Raw genomic sequence first — 17865 nt, 5'->3', positions numbered from 1 at the left:
ATTTGGACAAGAAGGCTGATGATCAAGTCAAGGACATCCTGCTTAAATCATGAGTTTGGCCTTCATGAACTATCACACCATGTAGTAGTATTTCTGTACCACAGTTTATTTTTAAGTAATTGTATAACTACATATCTAATGAAAGTACTGGCAGGTCGACAGACACACAAACAAACACAAACATACACACAAAATTCAAGCTTTCGCAACAAACTGTTGTCTCATCAGGAAAGAGGGAAGGAGAGGGAAAGACGAAAGGATGTGGGTTTTAAGGGAGAGGGTAAGGAGTCATTCCAATCCCGGGAGCGGAAAGACTTACCTTAGTGGGAAAAAAGGACGGGTATACACTCGCGCGCGCGCACACCCGCACACCCGCACACCCGCACACACACACACACACACACACACACACACACACACACACACACACATATATCCGTCCACACAGACACAAGCAGACATTTTTCCTACGTGGAATGTTTCCCTCTATTATAACCATATCATTAATTTGAACCCAACAATTACGTTTGTTATTGTCGCTGTTGCATTTCGAAATCTCTCCTGTCGTCTTATTTTTTCTTTCTGTTTTTACCAGTAGTCTCACTTTGTATTCACCTTCCCCTTTTTACCGTAATCTACTATACAATTTTATCCCGCCTATATATACTCAATAATACGTAACCCACTTCCAAACCATAACCAAAAAAATTTTCTTTTCCGCTTTCAACACTACCGCTGCTATAAAATCCACCATTTCTAGTTCACAAACAGTTCCTTTCACCTTTTAAACAACCATTTCGGCTAGTTCTAATAATTTCCACTTCCGTTTTTCGCACATCACTGATCATTTTTAGCCGCTCCCCTCAGGTTTTAACGTCATTATTTCTTCGTCAGGCAATTGTTAGCCCCATTTTCGTAATCTTTCACCACAATACCACTCCTTTTAATACATTTACACGTTTTTTCGAAATTTTCCCGAATTTCTCCGTCCTTTAACGTGTTTTAGCGGCAACACAACCACCTAACATTTATGCACATCGCTGTCTACCAACCCAAGTTCACCACAGGATCAACTTAACCAACACTTTTTCGCCTTTTTTCATACCAGATCTCCAGTTGCTTTCTAGTTCACCTTTATCTCTCCCCATATTTTTATTTTTATCTTTCATTTTCATTTCAACCTCATCTTACACTTTCCACCTTCTAATACCATGTCACCCTCACAACACCCCCACAACAACCCCATTAAGTTTTATTTACATTCCCTCCGCAAACATGCCCTCACCCTAGCCAGATTACGCTCGCATATTTTATTTTCTCAGGCTTGTCTGACATTTGGCACAACCCCAAAGGCCTCACATTTAAAGTTCCCATCTCTGGCTGCAACCCTTCTTTCCATCAGTCCCTATACCAGTTCCAAACTGAACAATCCATTGCCCTCACCCACCTAATCCTTCACCTACACATCAACTCAGCCAATGAACACACCCGTCAACTCCTATCCTTAATAAAAGTCCTCAATCTTTCCTCTCCCACATCCACACCGGCTATTCAGAGCATCCTCCTACAGGCCAACCGCAAATTAGAACAGCATGCCACCCTTCACCTCAAAAAACTATCCAATCTCCTGGTTTCCCACCTCCGGAAAGGCAACTCACTCACCCTTCACAACCTTTCCAGCAAACCTCAACCACCTCTCATTGCACACAAACCCAGTCTCTCCCATCTACTCAATCTCCCACTTCCAGCTCCACTCCCTCCAAAACCTCAAAATTCCAATCAACACAATCTGGTACCACAACACCCTAATTCAGTAGTTAACCTTTCCTCCAAACCTCTCTCCCAATCCGAAACCTCTGCCCTATCCAAAGGCCTCACCTTCAGCCCCACTCCCAGATTCAACCAAACAGCCCTTGTCAAAGATTTACTGTCCTACACTCGTACTCTCTGCTGGAAGTATCACTTTGCCACGAAGAAAAATGATCCTAATCCTACCCCTAATGATCCAACTCCCCAAGACACTATCCAAATTGAACCCTGCCTGGAACAGTTCCGTCCTCCGTCACAGCAGGACCCACGGAGTATGTGGCTGAGGGACTGCGTCAGCTTTCAGACAACACCACATACAAAGTTTGCCAAGGTAATCCCATTCCTGATGTCCAGGCGGAGCTTCAAGGAATCCTCAGAACCTTAGGCCCCCTACAAAACCTTTCACCTGACTCCATCAACCTCCTGACCCCACCGACACCCCGCACCCCTACCTTCTTCCTAAAATTCACAAACCCAATCATCCCGGCCGCCCCATTGTAGCTGGTTACCAAGCCCCCACAGAACGTATCTCTGCCTACGTAGATCAACACCTTCAACCCACTACATGCAGTCTCCCATCCTTCATCAAAGACACCAACCACTTTCTCGAACGCCTGGAATCCTTACCCAATCCGTTACCCCCAGAAACCATCCTTGTAACCATTGATGCCACTTCCTTATACACAAATATCCCGCACGTCCAGGGCCTCGCTGCGATGGAGCACTTCCTTTCACGCCAATCACCTGCCACCCTACCTAAAACCTCTTTCCTCATTACCTTAGCCAGCTTCATCCTGACCCACAACTTCTTCACTTTTGAAGACCAGACATACCAACAATTAAAGGGAACAGCCATGGGTACCAGGATGGTCCCTTCGTACGCCAACCTATTCATGGGTCGCTTAGAGGAAGCCTTCTTGGTTACCCAGGCCTGCCAACCCAAAGTTTGGTACAGATTTATTGATGACATCTTCATGATCTGGACTCACGGTGAAGAAGAACTCCAGAATTTCCTCTCCAACCTCAACTCCTTTGGTTCCATCAGATTCACGTGGTCCTACTCCAAATCCCATGCCACTTTCCTTGATGTTGACCTCCACCTGTCCAATGGCCAGCTTCACACGTCCGTCCACATCAAACCCACCAACAAGCAACAGTACCTCCATTACGACAGCTGCCACCCATTCCACATCAAACGGTCCCTTTCCTACAGCCCAGGTCTTCGTGGCAAACGAATCTGCTCCAGTCCGGGATCCCTGAAGCATTACACCAACAACCTGACAACAGCTTTCGCATCCCGCAACTACCCTCCCGACCTGGTACAGAAACAAATAACCAGAGCCACTTCCTCATCCTCTCAAACCCAGAACCTCCCACAGAAGAACCACAAAAGTGCCCCACTTGTGACAGGATACTTTCCGGGACTGGATCAAATTCTGAATGTGGCTCTCCAGCAGGGATACGACTTCCTCAAATCCTGCCCTGAAATGAGATCCATCCTTCATGAAATCCTCCCCACTCCACCAAGAGTGTCTTTCCGCCGTCCACCTAACCTTTGTAACCTCTTAGTTCATCCCTATGAGATCCCAAAACCACCTTCCCTACCCTCTGGCTCCTTCCCTTGTAACCGCCCCCGGTGTAAAACCTGTCCCATGCACCCTCCCACCACCACCTACTCCAGTCCTGTAACCCGGAAGGTGTACACGATCAAAGGCAGAGCCACGTGTGAAAGCACCCACGTGATCTACCAACTGACCTGCCTACACTGTGACACATTCTATGTGGGAATGACCAGCAACAAACTGTCCATTCGCATGAATGGACACAGGCAGACAGTGTTTGTTGGCAGTGAGGATCACCCTGTGGCTAAACATGCCTTGGTGCACGGCCAGCACATCTTGGCACAGTGTTACACCGTCCGGGTTATCTGGATACTTCCCACTAACACCAACCTATCCGAACTCCGGAGATGGGAACTTGCTCTTCAACATATCCTCTCTTCCCGTTATCCACCAGGCCTCAATCTCCGCTAATTTCAAGTTGCCGCCACTCATACCTCACCTGTCATTCAACAACATCTTTGCCTCTGCACTTCTGCCTCGACTGACATCTCTGCCCAAACTCTTTGTCTTTAAATATGTCTGCTTGTGTCTGTATATGTGTGGATGGATATATGTGTGTGTGTGTGTGTGTGTGTGTGTGTGCGCGTGCGCGTGCGCGTGCGCGAGTGTACACCCATCCTTTTTTCCCACTAAGGTAAGTCTTTCCGCTCCCGGGATTGGAATGACTCCTTACCCTCTCCCTTAAAATCCACATCCTTTCGTCTTTCCCTCTCCTTCCCTCTTTCCTGATGGGGCAACAGTTTGTTGCGAAAGCTTGAATTTTGTGTGTATGTTTGTGTTTGTTTGTGTGTCTGTCGACCTGCCAGCACTTTCATTTGGTAAGTCACATCATCTTTGTAGATATATTTTTCCTACGTGGAATGTTTCCCTCTATTATAACCATGTATAACTACATAGTTAGACTATGAATATAATAGAGGGAAACATTCCACGTGGGAAAAATATATCTAAAAACAAAGATTATGTAACTTACCAAACGAAAGCGTTGGTATGTTGATAGACACACAAACACACACACACAAAAAATTCCAGCTTCTTTTCCTTTTTCCATTGGCACTACATCTCGGGATGGAACTTGGCCCCCTCAAGAATTTTCTGCCATTCCTCTTTGGACTTCGCCGTGGACCTCCAGTTACGGCAACAGACTCTGGCAGCGTTCTCTCCGGCTTCATCGCTCCATCTCAACCTAGGTCGTCCTCTTGCTCTTCCTCCTCTAGGTTCACTGCAGCAGGCTTTCCCCGCACGATCTGTCTCATTGAGTTGCATTATATGTACAGCCCATCTCAGTCTCCACAGCTTTATAAACTTGACCACATCATCCTCCTTGTAGCAGTCAAAAGTTAGCCATTCCTTCACCTTTTCCAGATCCCATTTTCATATACAGGTCCACAAATCCTTCTCAGTATACTTCTTTCGTGTGATCTCAGTTTGTTTTCACCCTACTTTGTAATTGTACACATTTCTGAGCCATAAGTAAGTACTGGGCATGTCAGTGTTTTGTTAAGTCGGCACTTAGTCCCTCGTGATATAAGCCTGGATTTAAAATGTCGCAACATTCCAAAGTAGCATCGGTTAGAAGCCCTTATGCGAGCCATAATTTCAGTAAAGGTGGTGCCATTTGCTTTATTTTTGAGCTCAGATAGGTGAAACATTCCACTCGCTCAAATGTCATTCCATCAAGGGTTATTGTGGGCTGTAATGGTTGGTTAGTGCCATTATACATATACTTTGTCTTTCCTTCATTAATACTCGGGCCTATCTTCTCTGCATTCAGTTTTAGAGCTGAAAATGCACTTTGTAGATCTCTAAGTGTTCCGCTCATTAAATCCAAGTCATCTGCATATCCCAGCAATTGTACAGACTTATAGTAGATAGTTCCTATTGTCTGGATACCAGATTCATGTACCACTTTTTCAAGCGCCAGGTTGAAAAGTAGGCAGGAAAGCCCATCTCCTTGCCTTAGCCCAGTTCAAGCGGGAAACAGGTGATAGCCTTGACTGCACTCGCACGGTACACTGGGGAGACTTTAGGGTGATCTCTATTAAACACACCAATTTTCCAGCCACTCTAAGTTCCCACATTGCCTCATAAAGTTTGGCCAGGTTTATAGTATCATATACAGATTTAAAGGTTGGTGCACACTAACATTGAATTCATTGGTCTTTTCTTCTGTTTGTCGGACAGTAAATACGTGGTTTATAGTTGACTTTCCTGGTCTGCATCCCGCATTGATAGCTTCCAATAATATCTTCTGCTATAGGTGAAAGTCTACTAAACAAGATATTTGATAGTAATTTAAAAGTGTTATGCTTCTGTAGTTGCTGAATTCAAAGAGATATCCTTTCTTATACAGCAGGCGCACTATCCCTACATTCCATTCCTCTGGTAACTCTTCCTTTTCTCAGATGAGGCACACAATCTTGTAGATCCTATGATTTAGCTCAACTCCTTCAGCTTTCAATAGTTCAGATGTTATTGTCAGTCCCTGGTGCGTTATTTCTTCAATCGGGCAATTGCTTTGTTCACTTCTTCTTGGGAAGGGGGAGATACTATGGCATCATCTTCTGGAGCGACTGGGATATCTTCATTAGGGGCTCTGAAGTATCCAAAAGTTCACTGGAATACATTATCCAATGCTCCAATACCTCTTGGTCATCGGTTAGTTGTGTCCTGTTTTTACTTTTACACAGGTTGATGTGCCACTTAAATGCTCTTCTTTCATTATTAATTTTCTGATAAAATTTTCTAACTTCATTTGTTTTTCCATTTGTCTCCAGTTCTTCAGTCTGCTTTCTTTCCCATTCCCTTTTCTTTCTCCAATGCAGTTTCTTCTCTTCTTTCCTTTTATCTTGATACTTTTGTACTGCTAAACGAGTATATGATTTCTCAAGAATTTTCCTGTATGCCAGATTTTTCTCCTGACTTATTCTCTTACATTCATCATCAAACCAGGAATTCTTCAGTTGTTTTCCTTCTTTCCCTAGCACTTCTTCTGCTGCTTTAATGACAGCATTCCTGCAAGTGTTCCATTCCTGATCCAGGTTATCACTTACACTAGAGGTGTATAATGCAAGATTCTCAGCGACCGTCTCAGAGCACGTTTTAGAGATGTCTTCGTTTTTTAACTGCAATACCATATACTTACCTTAAGGTGCTTCTTTGACTTTTCTTGCATTGGTTATTCAAGCTCTTAGTTTCGCAATTACAAAGTAGTGGTCTGAATCTACATTAACTCCTCTGTAAGTTCGTACATCTAATAAGTTTGAGGAATGCCTGCCATCAATAATTACATGATCAATTTCGTTGCAGGTACGCTGATCAGGGCTACACCATGTTGCTTTATGAACCCATTTGTATGGGAACGTAGTGCTACCTACAGCCATGTTACGTGACAATGCAAACTGAATGACTCTGTGGCCATTGTTATTTGTGTATTCATGGAGTCTGTGCTTTCCCGTTGCTGGGATGTAATTTTCTTCTTTACCCATCTGTGCATTGAGGTCTCCAATAATTATTATAGTGTCATACACACGACATCTGTCATAAGTTCTCTTGAGGCTCTCAAAGAAGGTGTCTTAATCCTGGTCATCTGATACTTCTGTGGGTGCATGTACATTGATCAGTGAGTAGTCTGAGAATCAGGTCTTCAATCTCATATGAGAGATCCTAGATGTTATTGCAGTGAATCCACTCACTAGGTATGTAAATTGTTGTCTTACTGTGAACCATGTACCAAATTCATGGTGGCTCACTGAACAATGTTAGAAAATTATCCAGTTTCCTATATCAAACACTCCATGTCCAGTCCATCATATTTCCTGTAGGGCAGTTACACCTGCCTTGATTTTATCGAATTGATCTAGCAGTGACCTCAGGGCCCCCACCCTGTACAGCAATTGTACGTTCCAGGTTGCAATAAACACATCATTTTTTAATTTTTGTTTGCCTTTAACAGTACCATGTCGTTGTCCATAAATCCGTCCAGCTTCTTTGCTCTGAGGTTTCTGCACAAGAATTTTTTTTACGGGAAGGGGTTCATAGCTGCTTGCTCAGCCTCCAACTGGGAGGACCAGGATTTGTATGAGGTTTACTCCTTTAGGGAAGCTGGCGGCACTATGCCTATGGAGCCCTCCCTGCACTATGTTGTGAGACACACTTTGTCTGGCTCCTTTGTCAAGACCACAGTTACCACAGGGCCCCAGCCTTTTCAGCACTTTTTCCCTTCCATGCTGCATGTCTATCCTCTTGCTATTCTTTTTCCCCTCCCTTGGGGAACATGTCTGGGGTATTAGTGGGAACGTTCTGCATTCTGTTGCTGACCTGTGAACAGTCTCAACTTTCTTTTTGGCTCCTTTTTTCCTTTCTTTGTTTCCCTTCTCCGTCTTAGGATCCTCTTTTATCTTCTTCCTCCCTGTTCTCTCCTGAAGGCCGGCCCGCACGTCTGATGTGTAAAAGGTGACTGTATAACACGTAATTCCTAGCCCGGGGTCAACAGGTGGGGTTCGCATGTACCCCCTGGTACAGGCCAGGCCCAAGGAGGGGTGATTGCCTGAGCTGTGGCCTTCGCAGATTGCCCATTGGTCCCTCCGTCAGGTGGTGTTCGGGAGATGTGAAAAATCACCTAAGGTGAGTGCGCCCCCTTGTGTAGGGGGCCCCAATTGGAAGGAGCACACCATCGGAAATGCTGGCAATCATGGGGTATTTCCTCGTGATGAGTCACTTGTCTTCTCCATCGACAAAACGAAAACGTAATCAGGCTACTGATTTGAAGACCCTTCCCGGTGCACCGCGGTTGCTTGTGGTACCACATACTGAAGATGGTCAGTCCTTCGCCACAGTCAGTCCGTTTATTATTCAGAAAGGTGTTGATGCCATTGCTGGCCCAAGTGAAATCCTGCTCTCATTTACGGAATGGCGCTTTGATTTTGGAGATGGCTTCTGATGCTCAAGCACAACTACTACTTGCTGTGTCACTTCTCCACAGCTACCCTGTTCGTGTCGAGGCCCATAGAACTTTGAATTCTTCCTGTGGTGTAATTTACACCAGGCTGCTTTCAGTCTAACCAAGGCTGAAATACAATCTTACCTCTCTGATCAGGGTGTCATTGCCGTTTCATCGTGTCATGACAAAGGTCGATTACTCCTTGTGCTCACCTGCACTCTTTTCCTCACCTTTGATAGCATGGTGCTGCCAGCCAAGATTACAGCAGGCTACGAAATCATCACACTCTGGCCGTACATTCCGAATCAGATGCACTGTTACCAGTGTCATTGGTTCAATCACACTAGAACATCTTGTCGACACCCGGCCAAATACGTAATATGAGGCAGGGCTGCACACGAGGGCAAATGTCTACCTCCTCCCCACTGTATCAACTGCAAGGGAAGCCTCGTCCCAGGATTGTCCCGTGTATCTAGACGAGTGGGCTGTTCAAGAGATTCGGGTAAAGGAAAAAGTGCCTTACCCAGTAGCTCGCAAGTTACTGGCTAGCCGAAAACCCTGTGTTCCCCCGTCTGGCACTTATAGTTCAGTTCTTGTTACGCCTCGCTCCATGAAGGTCATGGCTACGCAGACATGCGACCTCAAATTTGGCTCTGAGGTTGTGAAGTTGCGCAGTGTCAAGGTAACAACACTGTCCCCCCGTCCTGCTGTGCAACAAACTGTCAAACTCTCGCCTCAAGAGGTGAAGCTACCCACTAAACAACCGGCAGGCAGGAAAGGCCGGAGGGAGTACTCCCAAGACGACTTCCTCTGTCCCTCCAGCCAACCAACACCCAAGTCTTCCTATAAGCAGAAGAGCTCAAAGAAGTCCACTAAAGACAAATGGCCTTCCCCATTCACCAACGTGAAGATTCTGCTTAACAGTGTCGCCATGTTGTTGCTTAGCCCAGCCAGCCTTTGTCTCACCGGTGGGCACCACCAACCATTTATCGGCGTTGGGCTCCACTGACTGACCGCACAAGCACGACGATGCTTGTCTGGACCCCATGGAGCAGGATCCTTCTGCATCTGTGTCCTGTTGTAGCGACTCTCCACCGGCTGTCCCTCGGCGGACGCTGCGTTGACATCCCTACATCTCTTCCTCCTCATGACTGTCCTCCAATGGTACTTTGGCGGCCTTCAGTCCCACAAAGGAGATTTACGGCTGCTTCTAGCATCGCAGCACCCCTTGTACTTTGCCTTCAGGAAACGAAATTGCGCCCTCAAGACCGCTTTGAGGTTCCACATTACTTACCAATTCGTTTTGACCTTCCCCCTGAGGTCGACATTCCATCTCATGGAAGCGTCATGCTGCTTATACAGGATGACCTTCATAGTCAGCCCATCTCCCTGACTACCCGTCTTCAAGCTGTTGCCATTCACCTCTTTCTTCTCCTTCTCCTTCTGACTTTCTCCCTCTGTACCTTCGTCCTTTGATGTCACCAGGGCCAACTTCATTCAGCTTCTTGGGCAGCTACCTCCACCGTTTTTGCTACTCAGTGACTTTAATGCGCGTCATCCCCTTTGGGGTTCTCCCAGGACCTGCCAGAGAGGTGCCCTCTTGGCCGACATTCTTAACCAACTCAACCTCTTCTCCCTTAACACTGGTGCACCCACTTTCCTTTCTGACTTGTCGCACACCTATTCCCATTTGGACCTATCCTTTTGCACTGCCCAGCATGCCCATCATTCTTTCTGACACCTAGCGACCATTTCCTGTGTGCTCTCCATCTGCTGACTCCTACCCCATCCACATGAATGCCCAAATGGCAGCTTACTAAGGCTGACTGGCAGCTTTACTCCTCCCTGGCGACCTTTGCAGAAAGATATTTCCTCAGTTGTGATTACCAGGTGGACCATCTCACAAACGTTATCCTTACTGCTGCTGAACGTTCCATTCCTCGCACTTCCTCTTTACCACGTTGTGTCCCAGTCCCTTGGTGGACTGAGGCATGCCGCGACGCAATTCGTGCATGGAGACGTGCTCTTCACGTTTTTAACCACCACCTTACACTGGAAAACTGCATTCATTATAAACAGATGCGTGCACAGTGTCGTTAAGTTCTTCGGGATAGCAAAAGAGCTAGTTGGATTTCGTTCACTAGTTCTTTTAACAGTTCCACACCTTCCTCTGTTGTGTGGGCAAACCTCTGACGGCTCTCTGACACCAAGATCCATTCTTCCATTTCCGGCCAATGTCAGCATGGATGCTGTTGCTATTCCAATACCTGGGGCCACATTTTGCTGAAGTTTCAAGCTCTTCCCACTATCACCTTGCCTTTATCCATAGGAAATGAGTGGAGGAGGCTCAGGCAATACCCTTCTTCGAATCATGAGTTCTACAATGCCGCCTTCACTATGAAGGAGCTAGATCATGCTCTCAGTTCATCCTGGTCCTCTGCCACAGGGCCAGACGCTATCCACATTCAGATGTTGCAGCACATCTCTCTTGCGGGCAAGTGCTTTCTGCTTAACACATACAACTGCATCTGGGCTGAGGGCACATTTCCTGGGTGCTGGTGTGAAGCCATGGTCATACCCATACCTAAGCCCGATAAGGATAAAAACCTTCCTTCTAGCTACTGCCCCATCTCTCATACCAGCTGTGTTTGCAAGGTGATGGAATGTATGATTCCTGCCCAGCTGGTGTGGTGGCTTGAATCTCGCCATTTACTCATGAATGCGCAATGTGGATTTTGTGTGCGGCATTGACCATCTCATTACTTTGTCCACCCATGTCGTGAATGGTTTTCTGCGGAAATCCCAGACTGGCCGTGTTTTTCGATATGGAGAAGGCCTATGAGAACTGGTATCCTCTGTACTCTTTACACTTGGGGCTTCCGTGGGCCCATGCCCAGTTTTCTTTGGGCATTTTTACAAGACCAAGTTTTCAAGGTGTGTGTGTGGGTTCTGCTTTGTCGGACATCTTTATTCAGGAAAATGGTGTGCCTAAGGGTTCTGTCCTGAGTGTCATCCTCTTTGCTATCGCCATTAACTCTATCATGGCCTGTCTCCCGCCAGGCGTCTCCTGCTCCCTTTTTGTCGATGATTTTGCCATCTGTTGCGGTTATCACTGGACCTGTCTCACTGAGCGGTGACTTCAGCGCTGTCTTGATCGTCTTCACTCCTGGAGCATCGCAAACGGCTTTCACTTTTTCAATGACAAAACTGTCGGTATGAATTTCTGGGGCGCAAATGGTTTCTCCCACCATTTCTACACCTTGGGCCTGTTGCCCTTCCATTCATTGACACTACAAAATTCCTGGGTCTCATGCTCAATAGGAAACTCTGTTGGTCCTCCCATGTCTCTTACCTGGCAGCCCGCTGTACACAGTCCATCAGTGTCCTCAGTGGTACTTCTTGGGGTGCCGACGAACCACCCTCGTCCGTTTGTACCGGTCCCTTGTCTGTTCGAAACTCTACTATGGGTGCTTTGTTTATGCACCTGCATGCCTATCTCTTTTACGCTGTCTCAACACTATCCATCATCGTGCCATCCATTTGGCTACGGGTACATTTTACACCTGCCCAGTTGAGAGTCTGTAAGCTAAAGCTGCTGAACCACCACTGTCCTACTGCCGTGACTTCCTCCTAGCAGGTATGCTTGCCGTTTGTATGTCATGCGTGGCCACCCTTCCTATGCCTCCTTCTTTAATGATTCCTTAGATAGTCAGCATGGGGCTCGTCCCTCTTCCCTGTTACCTCCTGGCATCTGCTTTCACCACTTGCTACGGCAGCAAACTTCACGCTACCTGCAACTTTCCCTGTGGGTGTGAACCCTTCACTACCTTGGCTTCGTGGAGTGGTCCATGTTAACCTTGGCCTTCATTGCTTCCTAATGACACTACTCCAGCCTCGGTCTATCGCCTCCAGTTTCACGACATTCGCATGAAACTTAGCAATAGTACCTCTGTATACACTGATGGCTTTTGGACTGACCGTGGGGTCGGGTGTGCATTCGTCATTGGCACCCGTGTCTTTCGATATCAGCTTCTGGCCCACTCCTCAGTCTTTACAGCCGAGCTTTTCGCCTTGTATCAGGCCACGGTGTATATCCGGCGACACAGCCTTCCCTATAGCGTCCTCTGCTCAAACTCAATCAGCGCCCTCCAAATTCTTTGTGCTCTGTACACTGCTCATCCCTTAGTGCACTTGATGGAGCCAACGTCACATTTCTGTGGGTCCGTGGTCATGTCGTTCTGTCAGGTAATGAGGCTGCCCACGAGTACCTATATTCCGTCCAGTGATATCTGCATTGCCGTCTGTCAGGCGGTGGTGTCCCTTTGTCATCGCCAATGGTTCTCCCTTCACAGGAATATGCTTCGGCTTATTAAGCCTCTTCCGGCACCTTGGATGACCTCCTCTCGGCCCTCCCGCCGGGAGGAGGTTATTTTAACTCGGCTGCGTATTGGGCACTGCCTTTTTAGCCATCGTCATTTGCTCAATAGCGCTGCCCCAGCACTTTGTATGCATTGCGCCCAAATTTGACCTTTTTTAACTAATTTACATTCCATCTTGGGTTTTCCATCTGATTTATCAGCTGTTTTAGCATTTGATGTGTGGGCTGTCGCCCGTGTTTTACTTTTTATCCAGTGAAGCAATATGATGAAGACCATTTAATTTTTAGTTTTGGATCTCATTTTTTTAAAGCCCTTTTTCCACGTACATTGTTTACATTGTTTAGATGTCCCTATTCTTTCCATTGGGACTGACATATAGTCGTTTCCCTTGTCTGTGTGTTTGCGTTCTATAGCTTTGACTTGGGAGCATATGACCTCAGTTGTTTTTTGCATCCTAAAACAAAACAAACAAGACCACTCTGGCTTGGGTGACCCTGCCAGTAGCTATGCTAATGCCAACACAACTCTTGACTTCATCGGAGCATGCAAACTCTCCTGCCCGGCACTGAAGGTACCTCTGATAAGGTGGTGTCCCCTGGGAAGGACAGTTTTCTTATCCACTTAACAAAAATTTGCATCTATACCTCTAATGCCCTGCATATTTTCCTTATCCTATTGCCCTTCTCATGATCTAAGCATTTTTTTTACCCACACAGCAGAGTCATAATATTTTGACTGGTAAGTGCATTTGATATTTTTCATAAAGTGAGTTCAGAATTATAAAACACATTGTTTCATCAGGACCAGCTTATGTTGTTCAGATTCAGTAGTGACTGTAAAATATGATCTTTATATGTCTTCTAGGTGGTAGCAGCAGCAAAATTCGTAGCTTGCGCAATCCATCGTCCAAAATGTCAAAGTCTGAGGTAGATGTGCGTGGCCGCTTGCAGTTATCTGACCCTCCAGAGGTGCTGAGAGACAAGGTGCGGAAGGCAGTCACAGATTGCACCTCAGCCGTAACATTTGAGCCAGAATCTCGTCTCGGTGTGGCCAACCTCATAGTGATGCACAGCCTGTCATCAGGAAAGTCTCCAGAAGAAATTTGCTTAGCAGCTCAAGGACTTGATACTGGAAGGTAAGCAGAGGGCTGACTCTGGTGCAATACATGGAGAAAAGCTTGTGATAATTTTTTGGTCTCATGACAGTGACTGAATTCGATTACTGGGCATTTGATTGATCAGAATGGCACAGATAATGTATCTTTAGATGTTACAGCAAGCATAAGCAATAATGGCTCCATAATTCACAAAATATGAAAGATCAGAGAAAGGAATGACAGCTCAGCTATACCGTCAAAGTCACTTCATCTTTGCATAGCTATTACAACCTACAAACATTTGAGCCTTGGTCTCTCTCAACAATATTTACTCCCCATATGCAGTTTCTAAAAATTTTCAGTGCCAGAATGAACCTTTTCAACCATACAAACCCTCCATCCCAGTCATAAAAATCTCAAGTTTCGATCTTTGAATACTTGTGACAAAATCTATGACAAATCATTTTTTACAAAATACTAATCTGAAATTCAGATTTTTAAGCATAATTTCTTATAATCAAAACAATAAAACCATAAGATTTAACATAAAGGCAATATGTACCACACACAACTTCAGAACAAAGCTTAGCTTCTCTAGGTTATACTGCAAATCTGAGGTTGCTGGCAGTTCTAAATAGATGGTCGACACCAAGGTTATTGGTATGTGCCAATCACAACTTCGGAATGATGAAGCTCAACTTATCCTCTCTCTCTCTCTCTCTCTCTCTCTCTCTCTCTCTCTCTCACACACACACACACACACACACACACACACACACACACACACAAAGTGAGAGAGAGAGAGAGAGAACACCTTGTCCCATGCCTATCACATTTTTTCACCCATTGCCACGTTCACTGGTGCCTTCACAGCAGCAAATTATAATTATGTTGCGATTTAATAGCCATGTTCTCTTTTTAAATTCCAGTGTGGACTTTTTCCATTGAATTAAAAAAATTCCCTGGGAGGTGCTGGAATGTCGTTCCAGCTGAAATTAAGCCTGTCCCACACACCCAAACATTACCAAATTAACTATACCTTCATGTCTTAGAATGAGTACCATCAATTTACCCCTTCTTTTAGCCAGTTTGTGCTGCAGTGCTATTTCCTCTCTGTTAGATTCAATACATCTTGATTCATTATTTAGTACACCCATCTAATCTTCTGCACTGGGCACTTTCCATGTTTCACTTCCGTATGATGGTACACTCCAGGCACATATCTTTTGAAAAGATTTCCAAATTTTATATGTGACATTGATACATTTCTGCTTATTAGACATTTAGCACCTAATTTCCTAAACCAGATGCTCTAGCATCACCTAGCTAAATTCAGTTACTACCCATTGCTGTAAATTTTGTTTGTCTCATTAACAATTTTTAAGATGTAATTTATTCTATTAAGCTTTTTTTCTCAAGTCCTTCACTGTTCCTGGAAAAATTAAATTACATCGGCAAACACTGAAGTTCCTTTTTTCCTTTCTGAAAATTAATTCCTTTTCCACATTACTCCTTGATTTCATTTACTGCTGACTCTTCATACAAATTAAATAACAATTACATCAGGTTCTAATGTGCCTCACTCCTTTCTGAACCATTCCTTCCCTTTCATGTCTTTTGACTCCTAGAACAGCAGTCTGGTTTCTTCCCATCAACATGCCAAGAGGTAGAATGAATTTTCACTCTGCAGCAGTATGTCAATGTCAAAAACCTTTACAAAATCTAGAGGTGCAATAAATCAGAGTTTCTTTTTCTGTGACAATCTTTTAATTAAGTTGTGTTCTTGGTACTGCTGTGTGTGTTTCTACATTTCTTCTGAACCCAAAGTATTCTTCCCCCCAGGTCTACTCCAGCCTGTTGTTGCAATCTTCTGTAGGTAACTGGTGGTAGTATTTTGCAACCATATCTTATTAAGCTAATGGTTCAGTCACCTGTATCATATATCCTGGATACCAGTGTGGCACAGTTTTGTTGTCATTGGTTCACCCACTGAACTTGATTAATTATTCGATTCATTCACTTACATTTCATGTTATGTTTATCCTGCCATATGATGAAAGAGAGCTTTCATGGATGTTGAACAAGTGAAATTATGAATTAACAGATAGAAGCAATCATTGCAGACTATTTCTATAAAGATACAAACAATTACAACTAGTGCTAAATACTCACATTGATAACTGTGGGTATTTCTTCTAGGTTAATATACTACAATGAAAAAAGCTACAGTTAAATATAAAAAATTACTAATAGTCCAGAGGGAATGTTGTTTACTCCAGGTGTGTTATTTCAGTTTAGGTTTCTCAGGGCTCTGTTAAATTTTCGCATTGTCACTCTACCACTCTCCCTCCCCTTCTCCACAAAGTCTTCATCCAGTTCTTATCTTTCCGTAATATTATCTTCAAAGTTGTTCTCCCTTTGTGTAGCACTTCTATATCTTCATTACAGTGTACCATTGTTTGTGCTTAATACTGGCTTACCATATGAGATATGCATACAGGCACTTTTCTTTTCTACAAAATTTCTTTAATTTTCCCTTATGCAAGTATTACCTCTAGTCATTTATACTTCACCACTTTGCTCATCTGTCAGACTCATTTTTTAGCATGATATTCCTTTTGCCTGCATTATTTGTTTCTTATTTGTGTTTTCTTCTTCCACATGGTATTAGCTTTTTGCCTAGCTTTTCTTCTACCACTTTCATCTCTGGAAGCAACCTATCCATCTTCTGTTGTATTCCTTTAATTTGTACCAGTTAGTCATTCTCTGATGCTTCCTTTGAGACATATGCATGACTGGGAACTATAGAATATGTCTCTACAAATATAAATGGAGATGTAAATTTGTTCCCCCAAGAATATGTAGGGTGTGGCTGTTATGCTGATTGGTTCTACTTCTTAGTAACCTACGTATCCATGCATGTCAAAGAAGGGAAAAATTTAGTCATTTCATAAATTGTCAAGAAAATGATGTATTTAGAAAAATAATTTGTTTTTGGTACAGTAACTGTAACTCTGACTTTCAAAATGAACATGTTATAAATGTATGAAACAAGTTTACCATTATTGTGATGTAGTTTGGCAGCACTGTAGTAATGTTATGTACGACACTGATGAAGTTAGTTGTACTCCACCAACATTTTTCACCTTAAATGTGTGTTACAGTATATTTAGAAATTAAAAAGAGACTGAAATCACATTGTGCATGGAAACAATATTTTTTACTGTTGTCAGGTACAAAATGGTAGTCGCTGATGCAATAATAAACAAACTTCAACCCATTCGTGAAAAGATCCTGTATTACATGTCCAGACAAAATGAATTAATAGAAATCCTGGAAGAAGGGTCACAGAAAGCTGCAGCTATAGCTGAAGTGACATGGAATGAAGTAAGAAGTAAAATTGGTATTAAAATTTCATAATATCACTGGAAGTTGTGGCATGGTACGTAAATGTAGACTTCTTTGAAGTGTAACAGTAAAAAATGAATGCTAAGAATTGATAGTGAAAGGATCATATTTCCAAAAGTACGGGCATTCTTTATTGTCTAGGAAATTCACCTTTCCCCATATACTACTTCTACCTTAATTACTATATTTAAGTAAATATCAGTTTTTAAACTTTGAAAACTTGGGAGCTTAAACAAAAAGGCAATAAAAAATGTACAAAGTGTGTTACACTTTTACCTATTAATATGTTTTGCAAATTATGTACTATCAGATGTATGTAAAATTGCCTGTACCATCAGGAAAAGACGTATTGCTATAAATAAATTTTTTGCCACAGTAAAGCTACTTTCCTCTGAAGTAAATCCTGTGATTTTCCTCTGTTAATCATATTTTCTTATGCATATAATTTTGTAGTGAGATAGTAGACTTCAGAGCTAATTGGATACTGTTGGGACTTCATAGTGATTTGTAACAAAAAATGAGAATGAAAGATCTTGAATTAAATGAAAACAGTATAAGCAAACATGTTTATTATTAAATTGAGGAAGCGAAAGATAAAATAGAAGTGTA

At 43.7% G+C, this 17865-nt stretch overlaps 1 protein-coding gene across 1 annotated transcript in view; it reads left to right on the top strand.

Annotated features, from left to right (window-relative positions):
* LOC126203737 (tryptophan--tRNA ligase, mitochondrial) overlaps window positions 1–17630 on the top strand; it is a 63834-nt gene extending 46204 nt beyond the window's left edge. The window contains exons 6-7 of the mRNA XM_049938105.1: window positions 13617–13887; window positions 17082–17630. Of these exons, the coding sequence (XP_049794062.1) occupies window positions 13617–13887; window positions 17082–17268 (458 nt within the window). The 3' untranslated portion in view covers window positions 17269–17630. The remainder of the gene's footprint in view (window positions 1–13616; window positions 13888–17081) is intronic.
* Window positions 17631–17865: the final 235 nt, after the last annotated feature.

The sequence above is a fragment of the Schistocerca nitens genome, chromosome 9 (genome assembly GCF_023898315.1).
Source record: "Schistocerca nitens isolate TAMUIC-IGC-003100 chromosome 9, iqSchNite1.1, whole genome shotgun sequence".
Taxonomy (NCBI): domain Eukaryota; kingdom Metazoa; phylum Arthropoda; class Insecta; order Orthoptera; family Acrididae; genus Schistocerca; species Schistocerca nitens.
Note: the sequence above shows the minus strand (reverse complement) of the source record. Positions and strands in the feature narration are given on the sequence as shown.